A 27,933-nucleotide genomic window follows, 5' to 3' on the forward strand; every position below is an offset into this window, starting at 1 on the left:
TTTTTTGCTGTAGGTTTTAATGGAAAAGGTTTGCGGACTAATGGGATTCCTTCCCAAGGGCATGCTGCAAACTTGGAAAATGACGTTAGAGAAACTGAGAATCCTTCCTCAGGCAACTTCTTTTCCTATTTCAGTCCTGAAACATCCCTGGTTAAGACTCTTGTGATTAAAAAGACAAGCATTTATAAAAGTCCTTCGGGTTCCTCATTAAAGCTGAAGTCACACACTAGAGACAGGTGGTCTGAAGGGTAATTAAAAGATGGTAGCCGGTTGGGTCCAATCTGTTCTTCAGTGAGCAAATCAAGAGCTGACCTCACACTGAGGGCGTGTTTAGAATACCAGATATAATCCAGGGTATGTCGGCATTCCCCTGAGGTCCGGATCTTCCAGGTAGTATACGGAGGTTCTGACTGCCCATCAGCACTCAGCAGCTTGTAGGCACTGTTCAGGTTGAGGCTGGAGGAAGCAAAGTGTTTGTAGACCTCCTCTGTTGGCTCTGCATTGAAGTCCCCACACACGATAAGTGGAATCTTGGCTCCTTGGGTGATGTTCTGCAGGTTCTGGAGGAGGTCACAACCTTGAGCGGAGCGAAATCGTTCCCAGCCAGTACGTGCTTTTAAGTGGGTGACAGCAATGCAGAACTGTCGGCTGGACTCCTTGCACTCTAGAGTTTGTGCGATGGCCACCTGATTGGTTTTCAGTGTCATGGCCGTCAGCCTAATATTGGCACTGTTGACTAGCTTGAATCGGTTCTGGAGGAAAAACAAGGCACAGCCATCTGGCCCATTGTTATGTTCTACATCTAGACAAGGTGACCAGGGCTTTGGGAAAAATGTGCCTTGATAGCCTAATCTACTGAGGAGCGGTTGGAAGGTGTCAAAATAGTGGTCCACCTCTTGGAGGCACAATATATCAGGCTGGTAGGCTAGGATTTCTTCGAGGATGAGACATTTCCTTTCTTCCCACTTGAGTGCTTCCACGGGGCATTGTACAAAGTTGTCTTTTCCTTCTCCAAGAGCTGAAATAAAAAAAGCCAGTCAGTTGTCATAGGTATGTAGAAATCATGGTGCTACAGCTAAGTACCAGACGTCTCCTTCAGTTTGACACTACTCAAGACCCTCACAATGCTTTCTCTCTTTCAGATGCTTCGGGTGATTCTTGCTGTCTGAACTGTATTAACCAACCAAACTGGGGCACCGAGGTGGCTCAGTCGGTTAAGTGTCCGACTCTTGATTTTGGCTGAGATCATGATCTTAGGGTCATGAGACAGAGCCCCGCACTGGGCTCTGCTCTGAGCGTGGAGCCTGCTTCAGATTCTCTCTCCCTCTACCCCTCCCCTGCTCATGTGTGTGCATGTACATGTGCCTGCTCTCTCTCTAAAAAACCCCAGAACAAACAAAACCTACCAAACTAAATAAACTCTTAATATCCAGATAAGGCAAACAATTTATTTTCCTTCATATTAAAACTGTTTCAAAGGACTATATTCTAAGATGAAAAACCTTAAGTTTGAGCCTTCAACAGTGTTTTTTTTTTTCTTAAGATTTTATTTATTTATTTGACAGGGATTACGAGTAGGCAGAGAAGCAGGCAGAGAGAGAGGAAGAAGCAGGCTCCCGGCTGAGCAGAGAGCCCGATGCGGGGCTCGATCCCAGGACTCTGGGATCGTGACCTGAGCCGAAGGCAGAGGCTTTAATCCACTGAGCCACCCAGGCGCCCCACAAAGTGGTAAATTAATGAACAGGGACCTAAAGCAATATCCCTTTGACCTCAAGTTCTACAGACACATATGGGTGAGAATCTGGCCTCAAGAATACCCAGACTCAACACCACCCACAGTGCGTCTCCATTCCCTGCAGGAAGTTCTACCTGCCACTCATTCAGCAGATTCTGTTTCTCCCTTACAAATGTTATCTTAGGGGGCGCCTGGGTGGCTCAGTGGGTTAAGCCTCTGCCTTCGGCTCAGGATCCTGGGATTGAGCGCCGCATCGGGCTCTCTGCTCAGCAGGGAGCCTGCTTCCCCCCCCCCCCTGCCTGTCTCTCTGCCTACTTGTGATCTCTATCAAATAAATAAATAAAATCTTTAAAAAACAACAACAACAAAAACAAATGTTATCTTAACACTGTGGGCTGAGAGTTGGAGGCAACAGAAAGTTTGAGGCTGATAAAAGACAGGGTCCTTTAAACATGGAAGGTGAGGTATAAATCTCGAGTGCTGGATTTATTTGTGAAAACCGGATGGCCTTCTTTCTTACCTTCCCCTTCTGGGAGCTCCTGGTGCTGTCCTAGTCACCCCATCCTCCTACACCTCTATCTGCCCACACCTCTTTCCTCCGGTGCTCTAAGGTGTGTGCAGAAACAGAAAGGCAGTCACAGCAAACCTAACTGCTCAGGTACAAAAGCATTAGGCATACCTTGGGCGAGGATGTTCCACTGCATGACCCGAATAGGTGGATGGCTACTGGGGCAATCTGTCCTCAGATCCACAAAATCCCTCTGGAACCTCGGAGGTCGAGTGTGCAGGACAGCCCTGCATTCCTCAAGGAGTTCTTTAGGATCAATGGGCTCCAGATGTTCTGGGTCAGGTGACACCAAATATTCTGGGTGATGGGAGGCAGCGCTGCTGTTCAGTGTCTTGGCGAGAGCGCTATAGAGTCTGCTCGTTCCGTTTCCCATGGAACACACTACAGAAGAGGAAAGTACAATTACACACGCAGCTCCTTTTCGGCCTTTCTTCCATTTTCAATCAGCTCAAATAGAAGATAAAACCTTTACTGTCCACAGAAGCCAAGAACTTGACTAACAGCAATGCTGCCACCAGGTTCATGTATGAAGCCATTTCTGCAGAGGTGGTTTAAAGGAGTTTCCAGGCTCTAACTTTCTATAGGACAGATTAATTGAAATACCAATGTTAAAACTGGTCTCTGATTAAGATATTCTTTTAAGAGAGAAATACCTTGATCTTTATGGTCCCTTCTAATTTAGGATTTGCCTTAATAATTCATAAGCCCAGTCTTATTACGAAAGCATAGCTAGACAAAATCCACGTTCCTTTTTCTAAATATTTTAATAAAAACTTTAAGGCCAGTTTGTAAAGAGCCAAATGTTAGAAAGCCCATGATAATCCTGAAGAAAAGATTAGGTGATAGCAGGCTGCTGCTCTGGCTACCTCATCTAGACAGATTCCTCTGTTATGGAAAGTAACAGCTGGGTTAAATCCATATCCATTTCTTAGCTGTTAACTATCCATTAGGGCTCTGGCTTTCTGGAGGACTCTGAACGTCACTGAGCAATACAGTCTATAATATCAATTGCCAGATTTATTAAGAATCCAGAAAAAGGGTTGGAGGTAGAAGGGGTAAGAGAAGGTTGCCCCCTCTGTACTGGGATCCCGAGGAAAGCCTGCTCAGTGCATTTTCTAAGTGCTTCTCTTTTTATCCTGATAGATTATAATGCACTTAGGAGGGGAGAGCACAATCTCCCACTAATTAGCCTGAGGGAAGTTCTACCTGTAAGCAGGTGATTCTTCTTTTCTACTGTTCAGAACAGTATAAATTATGGTCAAGTTTTACTTGGAACAACCTCCAAGATTCTGTGTTAGGATGAATCGTCGTATGAAGGAATCCAGATTTCCCTACCACATCCATATCCTTGCCTTCTCTTGATAAAGACACCCAGTTTTCTTATAAAATACATTATCTGGCTGGCTCACTGACTGCATCTGAAACCAGGAGTCAAGCATATTCACTGTGGCAGGTCAGAAAAGCAAGTCCAAATATTTACCAACGAATGTCCTTAAACACCAAGGTCAATAAGCACGCAAGCCTGCGCTCTATTGTTCCTTTTCATCAACTCAATGTAGTTGTCTTTCTTCCCCCCAGTTAAGACTACTATATTAAGGCAAACACATCATACATTTAAGTGTATATGCATCTTGAAGCAAGCCTGTTTGTTCTCCCACACACATACATGCGCAAATGCATGCACACACCTGTTTCCAAAGTGTTTGATTCAAATATATTAAAATTCTTTTTAATCAATCTGCTTGCCTATCTGAGTACATGGGTCCAAAGGAAGAAATTTCCTTCTTGGCTGGCAGTACAACTTTGAAAATCTTTCTTCTATACTTCTAGTTTTTAAGAAAAAGAAATTAAAGGTCTTACTGGTTGATTTCTCAAGTGTAGTCCCTCCAGAAAAGTAGCACCAGCCCAACTGTGATCCCAAATGTCACAAAGGCGGCACAGCAAACTCACGGGGCACCATGGAGCATTTCACATGGGAAACATACGGCAATGTTTGACCTAGGTCAGCCTTTAAGCATACCACTAGCCAGATGTCCTTCAGTTTCAACAGGACTGCTCCACATCCCTTTGATATATCTTTGTCAAGCTGACTTTGGGGTGGTTATTGTGATAAAAAAGCAAATATGTAAAAATGATCACGAAAAAAAAGTAATAGTGTCCAACAGGAGTTTGTGTATTTGGGGAGTTATGTGAAGTCAGAAAAACCATCTTGAACTACACTTCCTTCTAAAAAAAAGTTAGGAAAACCTTCACATAAAAGAGTAAAAGGAACAGAAAAAGATCCATTTCAGACAATGAAAGCATACCAGAAAGACATGCCCAGAAAGCAAATCAAAAGTATCTTATTAAAAATGAGCTAAAAGTCACTAAGAAAATGATAGAAGAGCCTAAATCAGAATTAGGAAACTCAGAAACAAGGCAACAAAGAGAATTAGTTTTTTAAGAAAATGAAGAGACAGAGCATTTGGGAGATAGTAATAAATACTGTATGTTTAATTTAAGCAAAGATCCAATATATGGGCAACAGGAATTCTTGTAGCAGGAAAACCAATGCAAGGAAATGAAACAAATACTAAAAACTGCATGTAAATAAAGAAGACTTTTATTGAGAGTACAAAATTTCAATCATTAAGGGTTGAATTTTATTCTGGAGGTATAATTTCAGCATGGTAACTATAGTTAATATTGTATTGTATTCTAGAAATCTTTTAAGAGAGTAGATCTTAAGTGATCTCAACACACACAAGGTAAATGAGGTAACAGATGTGTTAATTAGCTTGGTTGAGGCAATAATTTCACAAGGTATATGTATACCAAAACACGCGGTATACCTTAAATATATACTACCTTATCTTTTAATTATCTCAACCAAGCTGGAAAAAAATAAAATGGTTTAAAAGAATAAATTATGTAAGGTTAAAAAAAGACATGTATCATGGATATATTTAAACATCAGATACATAAAGTTCTGCCTTTTTACTCTAAAAAAAGGGGGGGAAACTGGAAAAAAAAAAAAAAGACTCAGAACTACATATTGAAAAACACATCACATACCTGAGAATATCAACCCAGAATGACCAACACCAATTGGGACTGTAAAGAAGGAAAAAAAAAAAAAATCCCTTGGGCATCTGGGCAAAAACATCAAGTAACTTGTAAGGAAAATAAAAGCAGACTATCATCAGACTGCAACTGCAATGTTTTATGCCAAGAGAAAATGAAGTTACATATTTTAAATATATAACTCAAACTTTATATTATTTGGCTCATCTGTATGTGAGCAATATTCAGCAACACTGGAATACTGACTCCATGAGGAAACTTTAGAGCAGGGCTGACAAACTGTACCCAGAGGTATTTTGGTACAATCCTTGAGCTAAGAATGGTTTAAGGGTTGTTAAACACACAAACATGATCCTGGAGCAGGATCCAGGATCCTGCGTTGGGTTCCCTGCTCAGCAGGAATCTGCTTCTCCCTCTGACCCTCCCCTGTCCAGTACTCTCTCTCTCTCTCTCTCTCTCTCTCTAATAAATAAAATCTTTAAAACAAGAACAACACACAAACACAGACATAAACAAAATATGAAACAGGATCACTTTTGGCCTAAATGTTTAGCCTAAATGTTTACTATCCAGTCCTTGGCAGAAAAATTTTTGCCATTTCTACAACTAAAGCACAAACTTCTGACCAAAATGATCAGCAAGACTTTGATATAAGATGGATGCTAAGCATTAAACATACAGCTACTTAGAAAATCAAGTCTAAATAAGGTTGAGAGTACAATGTCTAATGGCTATGTGATTCCACAACATACTTACGAAGACTTAATACAACTCAAAGGGGAGGGAGGGACAGGGACCAGAATGAGGAAAATACATTCAACTAAAAAACTTCAAAATGGGGGTATCTGGTTGGCTCAGTTGGAAGAACATGCAATTCTTGATCTCAGGGTTGTGAGTTCGAGCCCCACATTGGGTGTAGAGGTTACAAAAAATTGAAAAATAAACTTAAAATATTATAAACTGTTTTCAGTGGTCATAATTAGTAGTGGTAGTATTTGGACAGTTATTTTGACACTGTTGTGAGGATGTGAAATGAACCAAATGGATATTCTAATTCCATTATTCTCTGTTCTTTTTTTTGGTTTAGTTTTGAAAATGCATTTATAAGCTATTAGCCACACAATCAAGGAAAACATCTTGCCAAAGCCAACTCATTTTGGACCACCAGCAGATTATTAAGTTTGATTATCTCTCTTATTTGTAAGAGGACCTCTCAAAGTATTCTGGTGTTTTTCAAAAATTAAATCTACCCTCAAAAGACAAACTTTGCAGCAAAAAAGATAAAGAACACACTGTAGCATAGCTAAGTAATAAGGCCTTGAATGGGATAGACAGTCACAGACCAATTCCAATCCTGTTCTACCACTGTGTACAACTCTCTAGACCTGCTTACAGACATATCAAATCAGGGCTTGGTAAAGGATCCTAATTTCCTCAAGAATTTTTGGAAAATGCATGTAGGTTAGAACAGGTGGCAATTTCAAAATAACATCTATTATTTATACTAGAGACATATATATTTCTATTAAAAAAACTTGCATTTAGGGACACCTGGGTGGCTCAGTCAGTTAAGGGTCTGCCTTTTGCTCAGGTCATGATCCCAGAGTCCTGGGATCAAGTCCCACAATGGGATCTCTGCTTAGCGTAGAGCCTGCTCCTCCCTCTGCCCTCCCCTTTGTGCATTTGCTCTCGTACGCTGACAAATAGAAAGACAAAAACAAAAAAAAACTCGCATAATTGTTCATCCGGAATGAACAATTTCATGTGTTAACAGTACAGCTGACTCTGAACACCGGTTTAAACATGTAATCCAATTATATGTGGATTTTTTATAGTACAGTACTCTAAGTATATTTTCTCTTCCTTACAATTTTTTAATAGCACCTTCTCTTCTCTAGCTTGCTTTATTATATGAATACAGTATATGATACAAGTAACATACACAATAAGTGCTAATCAACTGTATGTTACCAGCAAGGCTTCCGGTCAACAGTAGGCTACTGGTAAAGTTTTGAGGGAGTCAAAAGTCACATGCAAATTTTTGATTGTGTAGGGGTCTGGTTCCCCCACCCTCCCTACGTTGTTCAAGAGTTAACTGTACTTGGGTATGGAATGCACTGAAAATAGCCTTTAAAAAGGTTTTACTAGCACTGACCTTTTACTGTAGATTCATCTACCTGAGAAAGATGTCATTAGACTCAATTTCGAATAAGAGACTAGGTAGAGGGTTACTGCTAGGGAGTATTTATTAGAGTCCTGTCTTTGCTCCTTAGATCTTACAGGAACTCAAGGATGGTCCTTAACGTGGACTGATGCAAATGTGAATATCAAGTTATGTAGTAACAAAGTGACACAGCACATGCCTTCTAGTACTAAAGTACCTAGCAGCAAAGCAACCTATCCTATACTGAGTCTGAGTTAGGAGGGAGCCAGATGATTCTGAAAGATGTCTCTACCAGTCCACCCTTCCCCTGCACACCCGAAGGCCTCCCATGTGTCAGGTTCTGTCCTCACAACACACTGCAACTGAATCACCTCTATAGACTTCCACTCCCTCGGGTGTGGTCTGGCATAGAAGTCTATTCTTCATAATCTAATCCAATCTCTCAGTCCTCAGGCATAATTTACCAGAGGACGTTGATTTTACATTCTTATTTCCCTATTCTCAAGTTTTGAAAACTTCATCTTGAGAAGTAACCAAGTATTTGGGGAAAGATTAATACACATGAACTAATGAGAGAAAAAGCAAGTACTTACTTTGTGGAGTGGGCTAGGGTATAGTAAGGGTTAAAACAATAGGATAGGTATAATAATCAGAAGATGACTGTAAAATATGGAGCTTTAATTTCTAACTAAACCTCTTACTTGGTCCATCACAGACAGGTAGCCACCATAATTTAATTTCTTGCCTCACTCTCCCAAACACACATAATGCGCCCTGGATGCCAGACTAGTACTCTAGTCCACTGGATCAGTGAACAGACAGACTAGGATCTCTGCCCTCTTGGAGCTTATGCTGCAGTGGGGGAAATACAAGACAATGGTCATATGGTGAAAAGTGCAATGGAGAAAAATAAAGGAGGAAGAGGATATAGGGAATACTAGCGGCTAGGGAGTTGCTGATTTACATGGGATGCCCAAGGAGGTTTCACTAAAAGATGGGATTTGAACGGAGACCTGAAAGTGGTAAGGAAATAAATCTGAAGTCTTAATGGGGAAACAATGGAAGAACATTCTGGGCAGAGGAACAGCAAATGCAAAAGCCCTGAAAATAGGAACATGCTTGGCAAGGCTGATGAAACAGCAACGCACTGAAAAGATTTAAAGAATGAATAAAAAGATGAGGTCAATGAGGACGGGGGTGGGGGGATGGATTATATAGCACATTGTAGTCCATTCTAAGGACTTGAACCTTTATCTGATATGAGAAGCCACTGGAGAACATTAAGCAGGAATAAGCATCTGATTTACATTAAAAACAACAACAACAACAACAAAAACACACTGGGGACACCTGGGTGGCTCATTCCGTTAAGTGTCTGCCTTCACTCAGGTCATGATCCCACCAGGGTCCTGGATCAAGTCCTGCATCCGGCTCCCTGCTCAGCCGGGAGCTGGTTTATCCCTCTCCTTCTGTGCTGCTCCCTGCACTCTCTGTCAGATAAATAAAATCTTAAAAAAGGAAAAAAAACAACCATACTACAGTGTAGGGAAATAAGGGCAGACAGAGAAAACCCATTAGAGGACAATTACAATTGTGCAGGAAAAAGACAGTGGTAGCTTGGACTAGTGACATCAGTTAAAGTGGCTGGATTCTGAAAAACTCTAGTTGGAGCCAGTAAGTTTTAATGATAACCTGGTTGTGGTCTGGGAGTGAAAGAATGGCCAAAGAGGTCCCAACGGTTGCCAGGAGAGCAATTAGAAATACGAAGTTGCCAGTACCGTCTAGGATGATTCAATGGGGTTGGCAGAAAATACAGAAGTTTGGTTATTCAATATGATTGAGGCTTAGGAGAGAGGAGCAAACTGGAAATAAATGTTTGGGAGAAGTCGGTGGGCACTTGAGACTAAAGTGAGTTTAGAAAAAAAAAATTAAAAAATAAAGAGAGTTGAGGAAAGAAGTCCAAGTACTGAGCTCTGGCGCAAATCGGGGAAGATGTGGTGAAGCTGAAGAAGAAGAAAGGGAACATGATCTTCCTGCAAACAAAGTAAAGAAAGTGTTCCATTCATAAGTAGTTACCTCCTGTGTCAAATGGTGCTGATAGTTCGAGGAAGATACAGACAAACCATCTGGATTAGCAACGTGGAAAACTTCAGTGGCTTTAACAATAGCAATTTCAGATTTTTGGTGGAGTTGTGGGGAAAGAGAAAATAGGATAGAGCAGAGAAGTAATCTGCGGAAATCTTTTCCTGAAAGAGGAGTCATGGCTAGATGGAAGCAAGAGAATTTTTGGAGGTTATTATACATGTTTGTCTGCTAGTGGGGGTCACACACGAGAGAGAAAAACCATGGAAGCAGGAGACTTTGGCCACGATGGGCATGAGGGAGCCCACAAATGCTCTCCCCAAAAAGCATTAAAAATCTGGACAGAACTGTCAAAACCAACCATTTCAATGCTCTGGATATATACCAAAGGCATACAGCAAAGAGAAGCTTTTTTATTCAGGAAAGCTACTGAACTTCAGCTAAAATCTGTGTCATTTCTGAACTGGCCAGCCCCTCAAGCTCTATGGGAGTAGTCCAACTAGGTCAGCAAAGGTATTGAACTATCAAGCCCAGGCTCTGATGGGCTTCACTGGTATGTCTATCAAGTATTTAAATAAGAAATACCACTCCTTCACAAACTGCCATTTATTGCTTCCCAAGCACAGCCTCTCTGGAAGACAGTTTGGCAGGTTTTTCTGAATTAAACATAGACTTACCATATGGCTCGGAACTCATACCCGTAGGTATTTTACCTACAGTGAACTGAAAACTTATATTCATGCAAAATGTACACAAATGTTAAAAAGCAGTTTTATTAATAATCACCCCAAACTGGAATTAATCAAGGTGCCCTTCACCTTGCCAATGGATAAACTATAGTAAATCCTTATAATGAAACAGTATCCAAAAATGAAAAGGAACAAGCTGCTGATCTGCAAGATACACCCATACAACATGGATAAATCTCAAATGCATTTTCTAAGTGAAAGAAGTCAGACCCTAAAACTTCCATATTACATGGTTTTGTTCACATGACACTCTGGAAAGGTAAAACTATACGGATTGGTAGCTGCCAGTGGACGGGGGTGGCAGGGAGAGGGAGCAAGGGAAGCCGTGGGGTAGGGGAGAGCTGACCTGGGGAACTCTGAGGGTGATGGAACCGCTCTGTACAGTACTAGGGTGGTAGATACACAACCCAATGCATTTGTCAAAAGCCATACAACCGTCCACCAGGAAGAATAAACTTTAATGTGTACAAACTTTAAGTATCAACTGGAAGATGGAATGATCTCAAAACGGAGTGCAGATTTTGACAAACGAATCTAACTGTATTACAGATGTATGGCAATCTCGCAAACGGGGTTCAGTAAAAAAGGATCTGTGATCTGAGTAATTTTGGAAAAAAAGCATTTTAATGGGAAACTATCCAGCTCAAGACTAAAGAAACTGTAGTTAGTAAAGTTTCTCATGGGGGTAGTAGGTGTTAACAATTCTAAAACTGCTTCATATACATACTGGGGTTGAACAAGTAAATGGACGGTGGATGACGGGAGCCATAGCTCTCAACGACAGAGAATGAACTTACAGGTAGGCAAGGAAAAAAGGCTAGAATGAATCATGTGGTACTAAGCTAGGGTCAGAGATATCAGGATGAATTCATGTTTCACTTACTATACACATAGATATATAGGTACAGAAATAATTTTAGGTATATGTATTGTAGGACTCTGGTTTCCCATTTAGTGTCTGCCATTAGCTGACCATTTAGCTATCTCTGCCATCTACCTGCTCTTTTCCCATGTCACAAACATCTTTTACAGCTTTATACGTCCAGGATTATTGTGAGGATAAGAACAAAGACATGAGCCTAAAACATTTTTTAAGGATTTTATTTGCCAGAGAGACGGCACAAGCAGGAGGAACAGCAGGCAGAGGGATAAGCAGACTCTCCGCTGAGCAGAGCCCGATGTGGGACTTGAGCCGAGGACCCCAACATCATGAACCGAGCCGAAGGCAGACAATCAACCAACTGAGCTACCCAGGTGTCCCTAAAACATTTTTCATAAAACCAGCACACCTAAGGAATTTTGCTTGGGTTTATGTATTTATTTTCGGCCCGAGGCGGTCCTGATGCCTTGTCTATTCACTCCCCAGCAGGCACTGCCTCTCTGCGGTGATGAACATTTTAAGCCCAAAATGTCACTAGAAAAAAAGTCATTTCACACGTTACTGTGTGAACATACAGAATGCGCGTATTTATATACTCGTATGTGTAACTTTTAAGGCACATATTTTAAGCCAGTCAACGTGAAAACTGATGTGACAAATAAAGCCTACCTTCCCAACTCAGTACACACCCGTGGCATATATTAATGTCTAATGAGGTTCACAAAATGATTATTTTTTCTACAGTAAATGTGTACCATTTCCTAGTATATTCCCTTTCATTTTTTAAAAATGCTGGTTTGGGCCCAATGAAATTGAGTTTCAAACAACTAACAAAACTGTTCAAAAGCAGTTCCCCAAGCGTAGTCTACAGACCCTTTGGGATGCCTGAGACCCTTTCAGAGGTACGCATGGCCAAAACTACTTTCATAATACTAAGACACCATTTTCCTTTTTCACCGTGTTCGTATCTTTTACCCACAAACGTGTTAAAACTGCTGCTACCTCAGCATGAATGAGGCCCTAGCATCGGACTCCACCAAGCAGCCATAGTATTCTTCACCACTACACACTCTTCAGTTTCAAAAAAGTCAGTTTTACTTAAAAATGTCCTTAGTGAGGCAGTAGTATTTTTGCTAAACCTGGAACCTTAATGACATGTCTTTTTAATATGTGACAATGGAAAATACACAATAAAGCACTTTTGCTCCATACCAAAATACGACAGCTTACAGAAAAGAACTTGGGTTGCAAAATGAACTAGCCCCTTTTTCTCATGGAACACCATTTTTGCCCAGTGGTAAACCTGACAAATTATAGTTAATCAAATAAGGATATCAGGCATTTTCACTAATATGTGTAAACAAGCCTGTCACTTTAAGGAAAACAAAAGACCGTATCTGTGTCAATGATAAAAATTTTCAAGGGCAAACTTTGGAAAAATTTTATCTGCCATCAGGAGCACGACAGGTTGCCAAAACTTAAAGACTTCTGACAAGACGGGTAGTATATTAACTAATGCTACTTCTTGGTATCGTGTAGTATTTGAAAGATCTGCATAGCCCAGTTAACCAACATTTTCCAAATGACTGATACAAAATCATTCATGGGTAAAAAATCCGTTCAAAATACCAGACAAATCAGTTGATTTTAATGTCACAGAATACAAAAAGCTCACTGATAGGGCACCAGATTTCGAGCAGTAAATAACTACTAACATACACTCTACCACAAAGTATATCCACAATGATCTAAAAATTACGTTAAAGTAATTTTTTCCAACTACATTATCTGTGAGAGACTGGAATGTCTTCAAAGACTTTAACCAAAACAACATATCACAACATATTGAATGTAGAAGCAGATATGAGAATTCTAGCAGTTTCCTAATAAGCCAGACTTCAAAGATTTCAAAAAATGTAAAACAAGGCCACTCTTTTAACTAATTTCTTGTTTTGGAAAATATAGCTACTTTTCCATAAAAATGTCATTTATGTTAATATTGATTTTATTATACTAAATGACTTGATAAACATGTTTATATTTTCTCATGTTCTACTTTCTAACATATTTATCGATATGCATATGAATATATAACCCACATAAACAAAAGTTCTGTGGGCCCTCAAAATTTTTTTTAAGAATGTAAAAGGATCTGGGGTACCTGGGTGGCTCAGCTGTTAAGCATCTGCCTTCCGGCTCAGGTCATGATCCCAGAGCTCTGGGACTGAGTCCCATATCAGGCTCCCTGCTTTCTTTCTCTCCCACTCCCCCTGCTAGTATTCCCTCTCTTCCTGTCTCTGTCAAATAAAAATCTCACTTAAAAAAAAAAAAGGAAAAAAAAAAAAAAGAAAAAAAAAGGAAAAAAAAAAAAAAAAGAAAGAATTTCTATTCTAGATCAACCATCTTTTATTTTTTTTAAAGATTTTATTTATTTATTTATTTATTTTTTAAAGATTTTATTTATTTATTTGACAGACAGAGATCACAAGTAGGCAAAGGCAGGCAGAGGAGGAAGGGAAGCAGGCTCCCTGCTGAGCAGAGAGCCCGATGCAGGGCTCGATCCCAGGACTCCAGGATCATGACCCGAGGCGAAGGCAGAGACTTTAACCCACTGAGCCACCCAGGCACCCCTATTTATTTTTTTGACAGAGAGAGAACAGCGAGAGAGGGAAGAGAAGCTGGGGGAGTGGGAGAGGGAGAAGCAGGCTTCCCACTGAGCAGGGAGCCCGACACGGGGTTTGACCCCAGGACCCTGGGATCATGACCTGAGCTGAAGGCAGACACTTAACGACTGCACCACCCAGGTGCCCGGATCAACCACCTTTTAAGTATGGACTTCCTGTTTTGAGGGACATAAAATAAGGCAATCCCCTGGGAAGAAAATGAGAACTTTTTTTATCTTAAAAAAAAAAAAAAACAAACAATAGACTGAAAGCAGACATGTATGTAATTGATATGAACACAGAGCACATATCTAAATTTGTTCTAAACTGGCAGAAGATAAAATCACAGAAGCTGGGAGGTCACTGCTGTAAAGCTATTTCCTTGCTGCTCCAGAGAGTACAAATACCCCCGAATCATGGATACTCTTTCCTTACCTCCCTCTTTTATTTCTGCTATCCAAACTAGACTTTTCTGTACTTCAAAAACATTCTTTTCAGGGGCGCCTGGATGGCTCAGTGGGTTGAGCCTTTGCCTTCCGCTCAGGTCATGGTCTCAGGGTCCTGGGATCCAGCCCTGCGTCTGCTCTCTGCTCAGTGGAGAGCCTGCTCCCCCGACCCTGCCCACCAGGTCTCTCTCTGCCTGCTGCTCTGCCTATTTGTGATCTCTGTCTCTGTCAAATAAATAAATAAAATCTTACCAAAAAAAATATTTTCATTAAGTCATGAAACCAGAGAAAAATCAGAAAGGATTTGGGGAAGTCCCAATGCATTTTCTTTTCTTCTTCTAGTCCCAAAAATGTATGAGCTTACTTAGTTATTTCTCAAGGCTGTATTTTCCGAAACCTTCTGGTAATATACAGACATCATGTCAAAGCAAGTACAAAATCCCAAGCTAGGAATTAATAAGTAAAACTGAACACCAAAGACTTCTCGTATTATTTTTGTGACGCCAACCAAGGCTCAGACCCACATAAGGACTGCAGTGTTGTAAGGCAATGTAAATTTGAAAACAAAAGAAAGCAAAAATTATGGGGCACCTTTCTTCCCTCCCCTACCCATCCTAAAACAAACAAACAAACAAACAAACAAACAAACAAAAAACAATGATGCCAGTGGCAGCTAAGGATTACCTAATACTTAACATGCACCATTTACAAATTCTGCCTGCTTTGACTGCATTTTCAATTAAACCTTATTACAAATCCTAGGAGGCAGCTGCTCTTATTATGCCCTTTTTACAATGAGGAAATAACTTATTCTCATTGTTTCTCACCTGGTTGTTGTTTTTTTTAAGTAACATTCATTTTTTTCTTTTAGAGTATGAACCGATTTAAAAAAATTCTTCCCATGGGGCACCTGGGTGGCTCAGTGGGTTGGGCCTCTGCCTTCAGCTCAGGTCATGATCTCAGGGTCCTGGGATCGAGCCCCATATCGGGCTCTCTGCTAGGCGGGGAGCCTGCTTCCCCCTCTCTCTCTGTCTACTTGTGATCTCTGTCAAAAAAATAAAAAAAGAAAGAAAAATTCTTCCCACACATAAAACCATGTCCGATTCCCAGATTTCAAGCCATCCTACTTAAGCTTTATGCCATAAAAGGGGTTATTATATGGAGCTTTGAAAAAAAACGTCCAAGGTTCAGAACAGCTCAACATCCAAAGCCAATTTTCTCAGGTAAGACAGGACAAATAATTCATCCCTGTGGTAGTTGAGATACTGAAAGTATAAAATTTCAACAAAACCTCTGTTAAACTTTATCTGGCAGTCATACTGGCTTTTAGGTGAACTTTATTATATGTATTTGGGGATGGGTATTCTTAATTTGACCCCATACTGTATTTTTTTCTCCCAAAGTTCATTTCTTTCCCCAGGCATTTTACTAGGAAAAGTATCAGCTGTCATCCTGAGTGTGGTACACATTATATAAATTGTACGGGCAATAGGCAGATCAAAATAGCTTCATTTCTTATCCTAGCTATGATTTAACAATAACAATTCAATCCCCTGCCTTTTCTTCTTTCTATAACCCTATTTCCATTTAGAAATGGACACCTTCATTCCTTACATTAATACCTCACAGCTATTTTACTTTATAGGAACAAATAACTCTCACCTCCCTCATGAGAGCCTTTTAAGATTTGCATAGAATTGAGATTTAGATTCCTGAAATATAGTTGTAGTATGTAAACATCCCCCGTTTAGTCCTCTCTTTCCCAGAAAACAAAGCAGAAGTGGGCTAATGACAAAAATACAGAAAATATGTTTACTCTTCATATCACTTCTGAAGCAACAGGCAGACCACAGTATCAGTGCCTAAGAGTGCCAACCATCAGAGGGAAATGATCAGGGTTAAATGAAACACTTTCACACCAATGATCAGAATGCTGGACGAGAATCATATAACAGTTGAGACCCAAACTGGCTGGGCCTACCATTCCAACCAGTCCTAGAGCATTTAGAAATTACACCAGAGAGACATCTGTTCACATGTTTCTAGTTACTCAGCAGTTGCATACACTGGAGTTTGCCCAAACAATTCAGCCTGTGAATTTCTCTCAAAATTAGTTTGAGCTTAGTCTCCTGAAACTGTGGCTTGGCAAAAATTGCTGATTAAACACCAAAAACTAAACAAAGACCAGGATAATCTGCATACACACCTGGGAAGCTGCTGGAGCTGACCAACCTCGGCCCAAGGAAACCTCAAAAAGCGGAGTACACCAAAACTGTAAGCTACCTACATCACAGGAAAGCATCATGGAAACAGCAATCCTTTGCTACCATCTACTGGCCTTGTGTTGAACTACCTCAGAAAGTTCACATCATTCCTTCAGCAGCAAGCAAATTTTCATTAGCCTTCTTAGAGTTCCTGAATAAATGCAGCCACCTTCAAGACAAATTAGTGGTGATAGGCAAAGATAAGCAACATAACCAGCTTGGATTGTTGGGCATGAGGTATATTTATTTAATATTTTTTGAAAAAAATCAGTAAATAAAGATTTCCAACTTCCCTGCCTGTACAGCTTTATGACTCAAAAGCCCTAGTGCCTCCCTCTTCCTTCCACATGGCCTGCTTCTCTGAAGTTGTCTTTGACATTTGTACTACAAACCCTGTCCTTTACTTATTAGACTGTAAATTCCAAAAGGGCAGGGACTGTGTCTACTTCGTTTACCACTTCCTCAAACACCTCGCCCAGGGCGTTTAAAACTGTTGACAGAAGATGCTGAAACTACTATAACACTGTATATATGTATATGCCAACTAAACTGGAATAACAAATAAACACACACACAAAGCCAAGAGAGAGCCAAGTGCCAAGGAGCCCTGTCAAAGTCCTTGGCTCTTCCCAGGTAAAGACACTGAGGTTCAGAAGTTTAAGTGACTTGTCCCGAGTCACTGTGAAACTTAACCAGAGTTTGGTGAGACTGTAGTTGGGGCCCTCTCTCTGTGTTAGTACACAGGTCCACTGTTAACTGAACATAAGCACCTTCAAATTTTGTGTATGAATGTGGACGTGAAGGACATTAATTCCTGGATCCTAGGAACTGGATTCTAAGTGCCAATTTAGGAAGATACTATTTTCTGGTGAGGATTAAATATTTTAGTCAGTGTCCAGTCTTCAAATCTGTTATTCAGCATCACGGATTAAATGTGACAGGCATGCACAGAGCACTTAGTACATGAAAGTACTATGGCCAAAGCCTCAACTATTCTCAGTACTGTCAGTTCAGCAGAAGCAAAAACAGTCTTAAACACAGGGACTCAAGGTAGGCTGGCTTGCATCAAACCCCAGCTCCTCCTTCTACTAATGAGATCCTGAACAAGCTACTCACATTTTTTGGGCCGCAGTTTCTTCATCTGAGGTTCACTCTAATTTACTTCACTGGGTTACTGGGAGGATTGAATTAAACTAGATATGCCTAGTAACCCTAAGTGGTCAGTTAAATGTTCACTATTCTGTTATATTTAGCAAAGTTCACTTCCTGGGTTTAAAGAGATGGCTGGCTCTTAACATCTGAGAGCCCACATGCCATACTCCTTCCAAGTATTTTCATTACTCTTTCCAACAATCCACCAAAGTAGGTATTGCATTCACTATATGATAGAAACAGATACTGAGGCTGAGACATCAGGACAAAGTTTTTCAAGACTGCACAACTCCTGAGGCGACTGGCCTTAGAGAAAGTTACCCGCACCTTGGACTGTTGCTCATCAGCATCTCTGACAGGACTGACAGGACAACTGCAATGGTGCCTTGCCAGGGCACAAACAGGAATAAACAGGGGTCAAATTCCACCTTCTCTGTCTGTCGACGTCACTGCCACCACAGCACATGCACTGGCATGGCACAGAGTGTACAGAGCAGTGTTAACAACCTGCGTGGCATTATTAGAGATACCAAGTGAAGGTCATGACTCTCAACCTAACATGTCTAAAAATACAAACACCTAGACACAGTGTGACAATCCAAACGACCTTTCTTCACTAGGCAGCAGTCACAGACTAAACAAGAATGCGAAAATGTTTTCCGGCTAAGCCATACCTTCAGTCATGCCAGATTCATCTAGAAAATATCACTAAGAAAGGGCGCCTGGGTGGCTCAGTGGGTTGAGCCTCTGCCTTAGGCTCAAGTCATGATCTTGGGGTCCTGGGATCGAGCCCTACAGAGGGCTCTCTGCTCAGCAGGGAGCCTGCTTCCCCTTCTCTCTGTTTGCCTCTCTGCCTACTTGTGATCTGTCAAATAAATAAAATCTTTTTAAAAAAGAAAAGAAAAAAATTTATCACTAAGGAAAAAGAAATCCCTCCACAATCAAAGCTTAGGTTAAATGTTTTAATTGGTGCTCAACTGTTGGCTAACCAACCATTTTTACAAACTGGGTTTTTCTAGCATAATGGCTTTGAAGTGAAATATGAAAAGGTAGAAACTGACAGAATCTGGTGGGATAACTGCTCTCCACTAAGACATTAAGTTTGTGTTACTACATGATGCTAAGAAAATGGTCTGTTTTTAGTTGTGAATGGAAAAATGAAAGCTAAAAGGAAAAATCTACTGATAATACAGAACTTTTCCTTTGTGATCAGGAGTCCACCAACTATAACCCATGAGCTGCATCTAGTCGGCACCCCTGTTTTGTGCGGCTGGTGATCTTGCACATTTTTTAATGTTTGAAAAAAATCATAATAATAGTATTTCATGACATGGGAAAACTGTATGAAATTCAAATTTCAGGGTCTGGAAGCTTATGTCCTGTCTAGGGCTGCTTCCACACTACAATAGCAGAGCTGAAGAGCTGTGACACAGACATTATGGCCCACAAAGTTTAAAATATTGCCTACTTTTCAGCGAAAGTTTGCAGACCTCTGTTCTAGAACATACTGAAATATTTTATGGCCACTCTGTATGTATTTCACAAAACCAATAAAAGATTTTCAGTCACTTGAAATAAGGGAAAATGATTTTCACATACAAATTTCCATGGCCTGCCTTGAATAATTAAGGACATGAAGAAAAAGAATGATCTTCCACAATCTGAAGTGAAAATGTTAACAGCTTTAAAATCTCTATTCCCACCACTCATTTTTAAAATGGGGATTGAAACAAATAATTAAAAAAAAAGAAAATGGGAGTTGAAATGTTATACTCAATAGGTCACCAGGTATGAAGCAGAACATACATTCACTCTCTCCTTCCCAAGAACTTTCAGGAATAAAGTAGTTGTATTCAAATTTTTATAAAGAATGAAACAATAGTATGGGAAGACAAGAAAGGATGCCATCAACGGGCCAAAAATTTGGAAGAATACCAAAAGGTAGAAACAGACAGATATGCATTAGCAGAGAAAACCAGAGTGAAGGAAAATACAGTACAGGTTACCACAGGTCCATTAAACATGGTTCTTCCAAGGGAGCTCTGAAGAAACTCAAAGCTGAGTCAAAAAAGACAAAGGGCAGGAGAAGCTGAGGGGCAATTGTTAGGGTAATTCTTTTAACTATGACTTCTGAAAACAGCGCGCTACTTGCCCTGCTTCCCTCTTAGACAGAAGCCAGTAAGGGTGGCTTCTGCCTGTGGGACAAACCAGAGAATGCTTCAAAGAAAAGCGGGATATATGCCTCCGAAGGGCTACCAAGGGTGACAGATGTAAAGGAAAAGCAGACCGGGGGAGCCTGGCTGGCTCAGTCGGAAGAGCATGAGACTCTTTAACTTGGGCAGTGAGTTTGAGCCTTATGCTGGGTGTAGAGATTGCTAATAAATAAATAAAAATTAAGAAAGCAAGCAAGCTAGCAGACAAGATCAAGGTCTAACTCTGACCTCAAGAATATTTAAAGAGGAGTTAACTCTAGCCTGCTCCCTCCTAGGGGAGCCTACCTGTCCACCCACCACATAACCCTCCCACTTATAGAACACATAAACTGCTCTCCCCTTTAGGAGAGGCCTGTGGGAGAAACAGGAATACATATCTACATTATCTTTAAAGCTACAGGAGAGGACACCTGAGTGGCTCAGTCATCCGCCCAGTGGCTAAGGGTCTGCCTTCGTCTCAGGTCTTGATTCCTGGGTCCTGGGATTGAGCCCTGCCAGCCATCAAACCCGGCATCATAGGCTTTCCTGCTCAGTAGGGAGCCTGCTTCTCCCTTTGCCTGTGCACTCTCTCTCTCTCCTGACAAATAAATAAATAAGGCAAGCAAGCAAGCTACAAGAGAGTATTATGGACGTGAAACAAGAATAGGATTCTATCAAAAAAGGGAAAATGTCTAGAAGTTTTAAATGACTACAAAATAGAGGGACACCTGGGTGCTCAGTCGGTTAAGCGGCTGCCTTTGACTCAGGTCACGATCCCAGGGTCCTGGCATTGAGCCCCGCATCATCAGGCTACTTGCTCAACAGGGAGCCTGCTTCTCCCTCAGCCTGCTGTTCCCCCTGCTTGTGCAGGCTCTCTGACATATAAATAAAATCTTAAAAAAAATTTAAAAAAAATAAATGACTGCAAAATAGAAATATTCAGAAAAACTCACAAAATGGAGAAAAGATAAAAGACATTAAAAAATGAGAGAAAAGGGCACGTGGGTGGCTCAGTTGTTAGGCATCTGGCTTTGGCTCAGGTTGTGATACCGAGGTCCTGGGATCAAGGCCCGCATCATCTCTCTGCTCAGCAGGATGCCTGCTTCTCCCTCTCCCACTCCCCCTGCTTGTGTTCCCTCTCTCACTGTGTCTCTCTCTGTCAAATAAATAAAATCTTTAAAAATAAATAAATAAATAAAAATTAAAAAGTTAAAAATAAAAAACAAGAGAAGAGACATACAGGATAGATCTACATGGCCACCAATCTAACAGGAGTTTAAGAACATGAGAGTAAGAGATGACAGAGTTGATTAAATGATCCAAAAAATAAGACACTTTCCCCTGTGCTAAAGAAAGGAGATTCTAGGGGCACCTGGGTGGCTCAGTCATTATGTGTCTGCCTTCAGTTCAGGTCATGATCCCAGAGTCCTGGGGTGGAGCCCCACATCTCCTTGCTCAGAGAGCCTGCTCCTCCCCCTGCTGTGCTTGCTCTCTGTAAATAAATAAAATCTTAAAAAGAAAGAAATAAAGGTATGCCTTTAGATTAAATGGGCTTGCCCAATGCTGAGACGAATTTTGGAACACAAAGGATAAGAAAAATCCTGTAAGCTTCTAGAAATAATCAATACTCATAAAGACATTTAAAGTTCTGAGGAAAAAAGATTTTTATTAATGAGCATGTTACTCCTTTCTAAACAATTTAAAAAATCATCATGACTTTTTTCCAAATAAAATTCAGAATCATGAACCATGTGAAAGAGAAACTAATTCCAGAATAGGTCTCAGCAAACCTACTTGACCTAGAAGATTTGAAAGACAAACTTCTTTCCACAGTCCCTCAATAATGGCTGACATTCATGACAGCAAAACATAAAAAGGAAATATAAAACTATTGTATTCAAGGTATCTTTAGAATCTGCAAACTAATTTACTTTGTACCCTGGCACAAGTTTATCTGGAGACTGGCAATGGACCTGACTCAAGGACTTTCAGAAGCTCAAAGAGCTGGGGAAAAGGAAGTCAGTGGGAGCAGGCACAACAAGATTAAGGGACTCCCTGGACATTCTACTGCATCAATTTTTTACTGTAATTTTGTCTGCATTGTTAACTTTTATTTTCGTGGACTTCCTATACTACTCCAATTCTGAAAATGGAATAAAACTGGCTTTAAAATTTTCCTTTTGGGGTGTCTGGGTGGCTCAATTGGTTAAGCATGACTCTTGATTTTGGCTCAGGTCATGATATCAGGATTCTGATATTGAGCCCTGGGCTCTGAGCTGGGTGTGGAGCCTGCTTGAGATTCTCTCCCTCTGCCCTCCCTTCCCAAACTCTCCCCACACGGCCAAGAATGTACCATGTACATATATAAACATATATATATATATACACACAAAACATACACATACATATCTGTATTATACATACATATATACACATATATCATACATATATACATAAAAATATATGTAAAATTTTCCTTTCTGTACAATCCCCCATAATTCAATAGCAGAATCTAACTTTTGGAGGCATGGGAATCAATGTGTTGGTAAGAAACTTCTAGCAGGCTTCTGTGCATTTAGTAAAACACATCTCTTCACTGGATGGGTGTCCACCTGTGTGTGTGGTCAGTAAGTGGCTGTCAGTCTGGGCTGTACAACAGAATCACCAGATGCTCAAGCCCCATGTTAAAATTCAGAAGATCTAAGTGTGCACAGGCATTTGTTGATACTGGAAGGAGAAAAGAGTATTTTTTGGGGGGCATTCAAATATGACTAATAATTTTCTTTATCCTTCTTTCCCCTTGAGCACTCCTGCCCACATCCCTGACAAAGAATTCATGGTAACAGTATGTTAAGTGTTGCTTTGACACCATGTGGAGACTAGAGGACAACTAAAATTATCCACTTGAGGTCTTACTCCTTCCTGTGGGAAGGCTGGTTTTGTTTTTTTTTTTTTTTTTAAGATTTATTTATTTTAGAGAAGGAGAGTTTTAGAAGAGTGTGCACAAGTGAGCATATGGGAGGGAGGGACAGAGGGAGAGGCAGAGAATCTCAAGCAGACTCCATGCTGAGTGAGGAGTCCAATGCGGGGCTCCATCATACCTCCCTGAGATCATGACCTGAGCTGAAGCCAAGAGTCAGACATGTAACAGACTGAGCCACCTAGGTGCCCTGGTTTTTGCCTATTCCAACAATAAATCCAAAATATTTTAGCTGCTTTTTATGAAAATACAAGTGAGTTTAGTATGAAGCCAAACATCCGTGCACATCATCTAAAATTTCTCCGTACTTATTCAAGTCTATAAATCCTGATTAGAATTTAAGCAAATACAGATGCTTCCTCACTTCTTCCTCCTCCAAGAAATCAGAAATTGCCTCACTTCTCCTTAACAGACATCATTGAAACCTATATGGTTTTATACTCACCCACTTACCCACTCCCAAAGTTGTACAACTACACTGATCCACTTCCAGTACAACGTCAGACTCAAGTTTCCCTCACTGAACTTTCATAAATACACCAACTCTTCCCCTTTCATAAAGCCTGCTTTTGTTCTGATAAACGTTCTTGCTCAGAGGCTTCCAAAATGCCTGGGGGCCCAAGCTCACAGACTTTAACATTCTTCCAGAATCCTCTCCCAGGTTTCTCGAACTTTCCAGAAATACATACCTTTGGAAAGAGGAGTGAAGCTTATAAAATATTCCCCAAGATTTCCAGAAAGAATCACCTGGGGAACTTGTTAAATATACAACTTAACCAGGCTTCTCCAGGAAGCAACTGACTGAAGTACGTAGGTCAAATACAAGAAATCTATATTTTAACAAGCATCCCAGATTTTTGAAGTACCTCTTTTTCTGATGGTGTTCATCATTGCTTGCATACCTGCCACCTTCTCACGTCCTCTTCTCTCCCCATCATCCACCATGCTCCCTTCCACAGAAGTACCCTCCTTTTCCCTATTCAAAGCAGTTTTTTCCTAGTGAATCTACCAGCCATACTGATTTCTGTCTCCTCAATTCCTGCTGCATGTAGTCATGTGATACAATATGGACCTTTTAAGTATACTGTATTCAATAAAATTTCTGGATTGAATGAATCTTTTCTAGGTAAAGTCCAGTGTTGAGATAGCAAGATTAAATGACTTGCAAATGTTCGTATGTAAGTGTGCTGAATGTGATTCTGAAGACATGATTATTAACTCAAATGCCTCCAACAGCTCACTATTTAAACTCTTAGCATTGAATGCTACAGGAAAATGATACCTTAGTTCTTCAACAAGGAGAGCAATTTATTCTGTAGAAACTTGATAATTACAAGCTTTCCCATTTCTTCTCTCTCATAAACAGCTTACTCACAGAGCTAAGGGACATACTAAATAGAGCCGCCTCCTGAAATGAGCTGGTATTTGCTTTAAAAATTGTACCAAGAAAAAAGCAACATGTTCCAGTGGTTGTGAACAGTTAATTCAGCCAACTCTTAATTATCTGAGGAGGAGGGATCTGGAAGACTGCATTTAAAAACCCACAGATGACTCCTGACTGCATTTCATCTAGTACAGTAACTGTGCAATTGCTGCTTCTTTATGGGGGTGCTGTCCTTGTGTGAGAAAGACAGCGAAACACTGAGATTATCTCCAAGTTCCCCTTTAAATTCTAGTAACATCTAGGATTTGATGACTGTACTCACCTTTCCAGTGACCTCTGACTGCCAAGGGGCACAAATTAGGAAGGAAATGATTATCAAATGGAGTCAAGGATTGGGACTCATTACCTACCCTCCAGCCCCTCAACAACAGACTCTCTTGGAGGGAAGAGGAGCTTTCAGCTACCTGAAGACTTCTCTTGACAGATGCCTAAACTTTGGGAAATACAAAATAATCTGGAATCTGGGGCCCACCAATAACAAGTCTATTAATAGGTCTACAGTAGGATCCATTAATCTGCATTTTTAAAAGCACCTAATGCTGGTTCTGAGGCTCTTTGGAAAACATTTTACAGTCTCTTCTCTCACCCTGCTGCATACATGCTTCATGCCTTTCCCTATTTGCTCCTGCCTTTTCCCAAATAAAATATTTTAATTTCTTTCAATCCCAACCATGTTTCAAGACTGAGCTCAAATATCAATCATGTTTTGAAGGCTAAAATGATCATCTTTGCTGAAAGGGACTTCCCAATCTCCAGCACCCCTGTGTCATATGCCAACTTTAAGAGAAGAAAAGGTGTTTCATTTCATTAAATAGTTATTTTTTTGTGTGCAAACTCTTCTCTTGTTAGGGAGTAAACTCTGTAAAGGCAGACTAAGGCTCACATGCTTTTACCTCTTATAATAAAGCACCTACAGTATGTGTGAGGCATTCTGCAAAGACTTCTTAAATGAATGAGATCAAGCAATAAGTGAATGTGTTCCCATGTTTCTTCTGACAAGTAGTTAAAGTTAAAACTGTAGGAAAAAGGAAAATTGCCTAGATTTTGTAGTAACTGTCTAAGTTACTAAAGTTATGGTACTTTAGTACCATAAAAGGTCTTTCAAGTTCTTTATTTGTAAAACTAGGGTTTTCAGAGACTTTTAAAAGTTCATTAAACACCTTTCTGTGTTAAAAGCGTAACATTCCAAACGCTCTCTCTAACCTGACCTTTTTTCATCAGCACAGTTAGCCGTATCTGTGTTACACGAGCTATCTGTATTCCCATGTACCACTACTGACTAACTTGGCCTGAGGGACTCTGAGACATGAGCTGGTACAGGAAGAGACCAACTGGTTTTCTTTTATTCCTTCTTCACCTCCAACCTAACAACGACCTGTTGAAAATTACCAGCAAGAAAGAACACTAACAGTTACTAGGTGGCACCCATTCTAACAGCTATTTCACAACGTGCCAAATTCCTGTAAAGTTGGGAGGTGGGAAGGAGGGAAGAAAAGAAACCCTGAGAATAGGAACAGTGTAATTTCATGTAATGAATGTATTCATCGTGCTATAAAAACCAAAAAGCCAAAAACCTGAATAGGACTGTCAAGTCCACCCTTTCTAAAGAATATGGAGTTTGGAGTCTACAGTAATCTGGTGAACCATCCTAATTTTAAAAGTATGTCTCAGCCAAACCACTCACCAACAATAATCTGAGAATAGTTTAAAGTCTTAGTTCCAACTCAATCACTTTTAGATTTTAGATGATCACTTTCATTAATAAAAGAAAACCACATTAAACATATTCTTTCTACTGCTCACTTTGCCCTAATTAAATTAATCCAAAACTTTCTGAGCAAAATGTAGTTATTTATAATGCAGGATGGTTTGACGAATGTCTTGAACAGCAATAACCTAATTTGAGCACAGCCAAAATGCACTGTATAGTGTGATGAATTGCCACTTTTGAAAGAGAACCTTCATTTCTCATTTTTAAAAGTATCATTAATTTGTATGTAATTTGTGGACACGGTAAGGTGCCCTCCAGCAGAAGGTAGCACAAAAGGGAAAGTCCAGGGTAGGTGATGTATAAAATTGCCTCTTGACAAGCGAAAGGCATCGCCTTTACAAGATCTTAAGCCAGATATACAGCACACAGACTAAGTAGTAAGAGTGGAAGGCTCAGAAAAAAATCCAAATAAATGTAAAACAAGTAAATGTGTGTTACTATACGATTAACAGGACTTAATAAAAAAATTCGTAACATCTAAATCATACAAGTTACATGATTTAAAAAATCACTTGAGGTGACTTTTTCACACAAAATCTAGCGCAATAAGAAGTAAAACAGACAAAACAGACTCAAGTTAATCTGCGGCCTTGGAAGGGGCAGATTTAGCACGAAGTCAGGAACGCGAAATGCCAAAGGCACCGCATCCAAGGATCACACGGGACCCCGAACAGTGTTCCAGTTCTTACAGGACGTGCAAGCCCCAGGATAGGCAGGGCGAGGAGAAAGCGGAAAAGGGAGGAGGGGAGGACCCGCTTCTCGGCCTAACCCACACCCCAGCAGCCCGGGACTTCCCATTCATTCCGCGCCGTCTCCAGGCGGCGGCCGCGCTCCGAGCCGCGGCGTTCTCCCGCGCAGTATCGCGCACTCACCTGTTCGCGAACACGACCTCGCGGCGCCCGAGGCCGCTGAGGCCGCCACCAGGAGCCGGGGGGACGCGGGCCGGGGGGCGGCCGCCGGCGGAGGCGACTGGCGGCGCAGTCCGGGGGTGGGGAGGCGGCGCAGGCCGGACGCGTCTCTCTGCAGCAGGGCGGAGCAGAGCCGCCGCGGGCTCTGATACATGCCGGGCGCCGCCGCCGCCACCGCCAAGGCCCCTCACGCGCGGGAGGAGCGGAGCCTGGCCGAGGTTGAGGCCAGCGAACCAAAGAGAGTCTCGGGAGCCGTCCGAGCGGATGCTCTCCGTGTCCTCGTCGCCCGGCCCAGGCCTAGGGGCAGTCTTGGGCAGGCGAACCCGTGATGGACGAGCACCAGCAGCTGGGGCAACAGCGGCGCCGTCTGCTGCGGGCTGGCGAGAGCTACAGGGTAACCCGCGAGCGCCGCGCGCTGACAAAGCGGGCACGACCAAGCGAGACCAGGAGGGGGGATCAGTGGGACCGGACCCTGGCGCGACCAGGCTGGGGTTCCCGGACTCAGGGTGATATCATTTTGACAGGAAGAAGATCTTAAATTCTTTGTAGGGTGGAGGCTGTAGGAGTTCTAAAGTAATAACTATCTGTTAGAGTGTTTTATAGAAATGCAGCCTCCCCTTCGGCTAGCTGGAATGGAAGCGCCCACAGGCTGAGTGTCCCGAGACCGTTCAGGGCTGTGGCCCTAGGGACACGTGTGTGTCCAGGTGGAAGACCGTATCAGTGTGTGAGTGTGTATGTAAGTGTGAATACAGAAAAAGGCATCCACCCCACCCCTTCGGAAACACAGGTTGCGTTAAGTGAAATTAAATAGATTAAGCATATAAAGCACCAACTGTGTGCAAGGGCCATGATGACTATGACAATGTTCCCTT

General features: G+C 41.2%; 1 protein-coding gene across 3 annotated transcripts; it reads right to left on the reverse strand.

The window, feature by feature from the left end:
* Positions 1–27,311, reverse strand: NOCT (nocturnin). 3 transcript variants are annotated; one of them, XM_032857540.1, is made up of 4 exons: positions 27,026–27,311; positions 24,645–24,662; positions 2,415–2,684; positions 1–1,018 (listed from the first exon to the last, which is right to left on the reverse strand). In XM_032857540.1, exons 1-4 carry the CDS (start codon positions 27,213–27,215, stop codon positions 183–185), a joined length of 1,314 nt encoding a protein of 437 aa, XP_032713431.1. In that variant the 5' UTR covers positions 27,216–27,311; the 3' UTR covers positions 1–182. The 3 variants fall into 3 exon arrangements, with proteins under 3 accessions (XP_032713431.1, XP_032713438.1, XP_032713448.1); XM_032857547.1 differs by lacking the exon at positions 24,645–24,662 and having other exon boundaries at positions 27,026–27,309; XM_032857557.1 differs by lacking the exons at positions 24,645–24,662; positions 27,026–27,311 and adding an exon at positions 3,992–4,208.
* Between the last annotated feature and the right edge of the window lie 622 nt (positions 27,312–27,933).

This window comes from Lontra canadensis, unplaced genomic scaffold (genome assembly GCF_010015895.1).
Source record: "Lontra canadensis isolate GAN:19392208 unplaced genomic scaffold, GSC_riverotter_1.0 scaffold1, whole genome shotgun sequence".
In the NCBI taxonomy this organism is placed as follows: domain Eukaryota; kingdom Metazoa; phylum Chordata; class Mammalia; order Carnivora; family Mustelidae; genus Lontra; species Lontra canadensis.

What these genes read in the sequence shown, in the direction of transcription:
- NOCT (XM_032857540.1), bottom strand. Translation starts at nt 27,215, where the DNA reads ATGTATCAGAGCCCGCGGCGGCTCTGCTCCGCCCTGCTGCAGAGAGAC. An exon ending in GTGGAACATCCTCGCCCAAG is followed by an intron (nt 1,019 to 2,414) that starts GTATGCCTAATG and finishes TTTTTATTTCAG; the next exon opens with CTCTTGGAGAAGGAAAAGAC.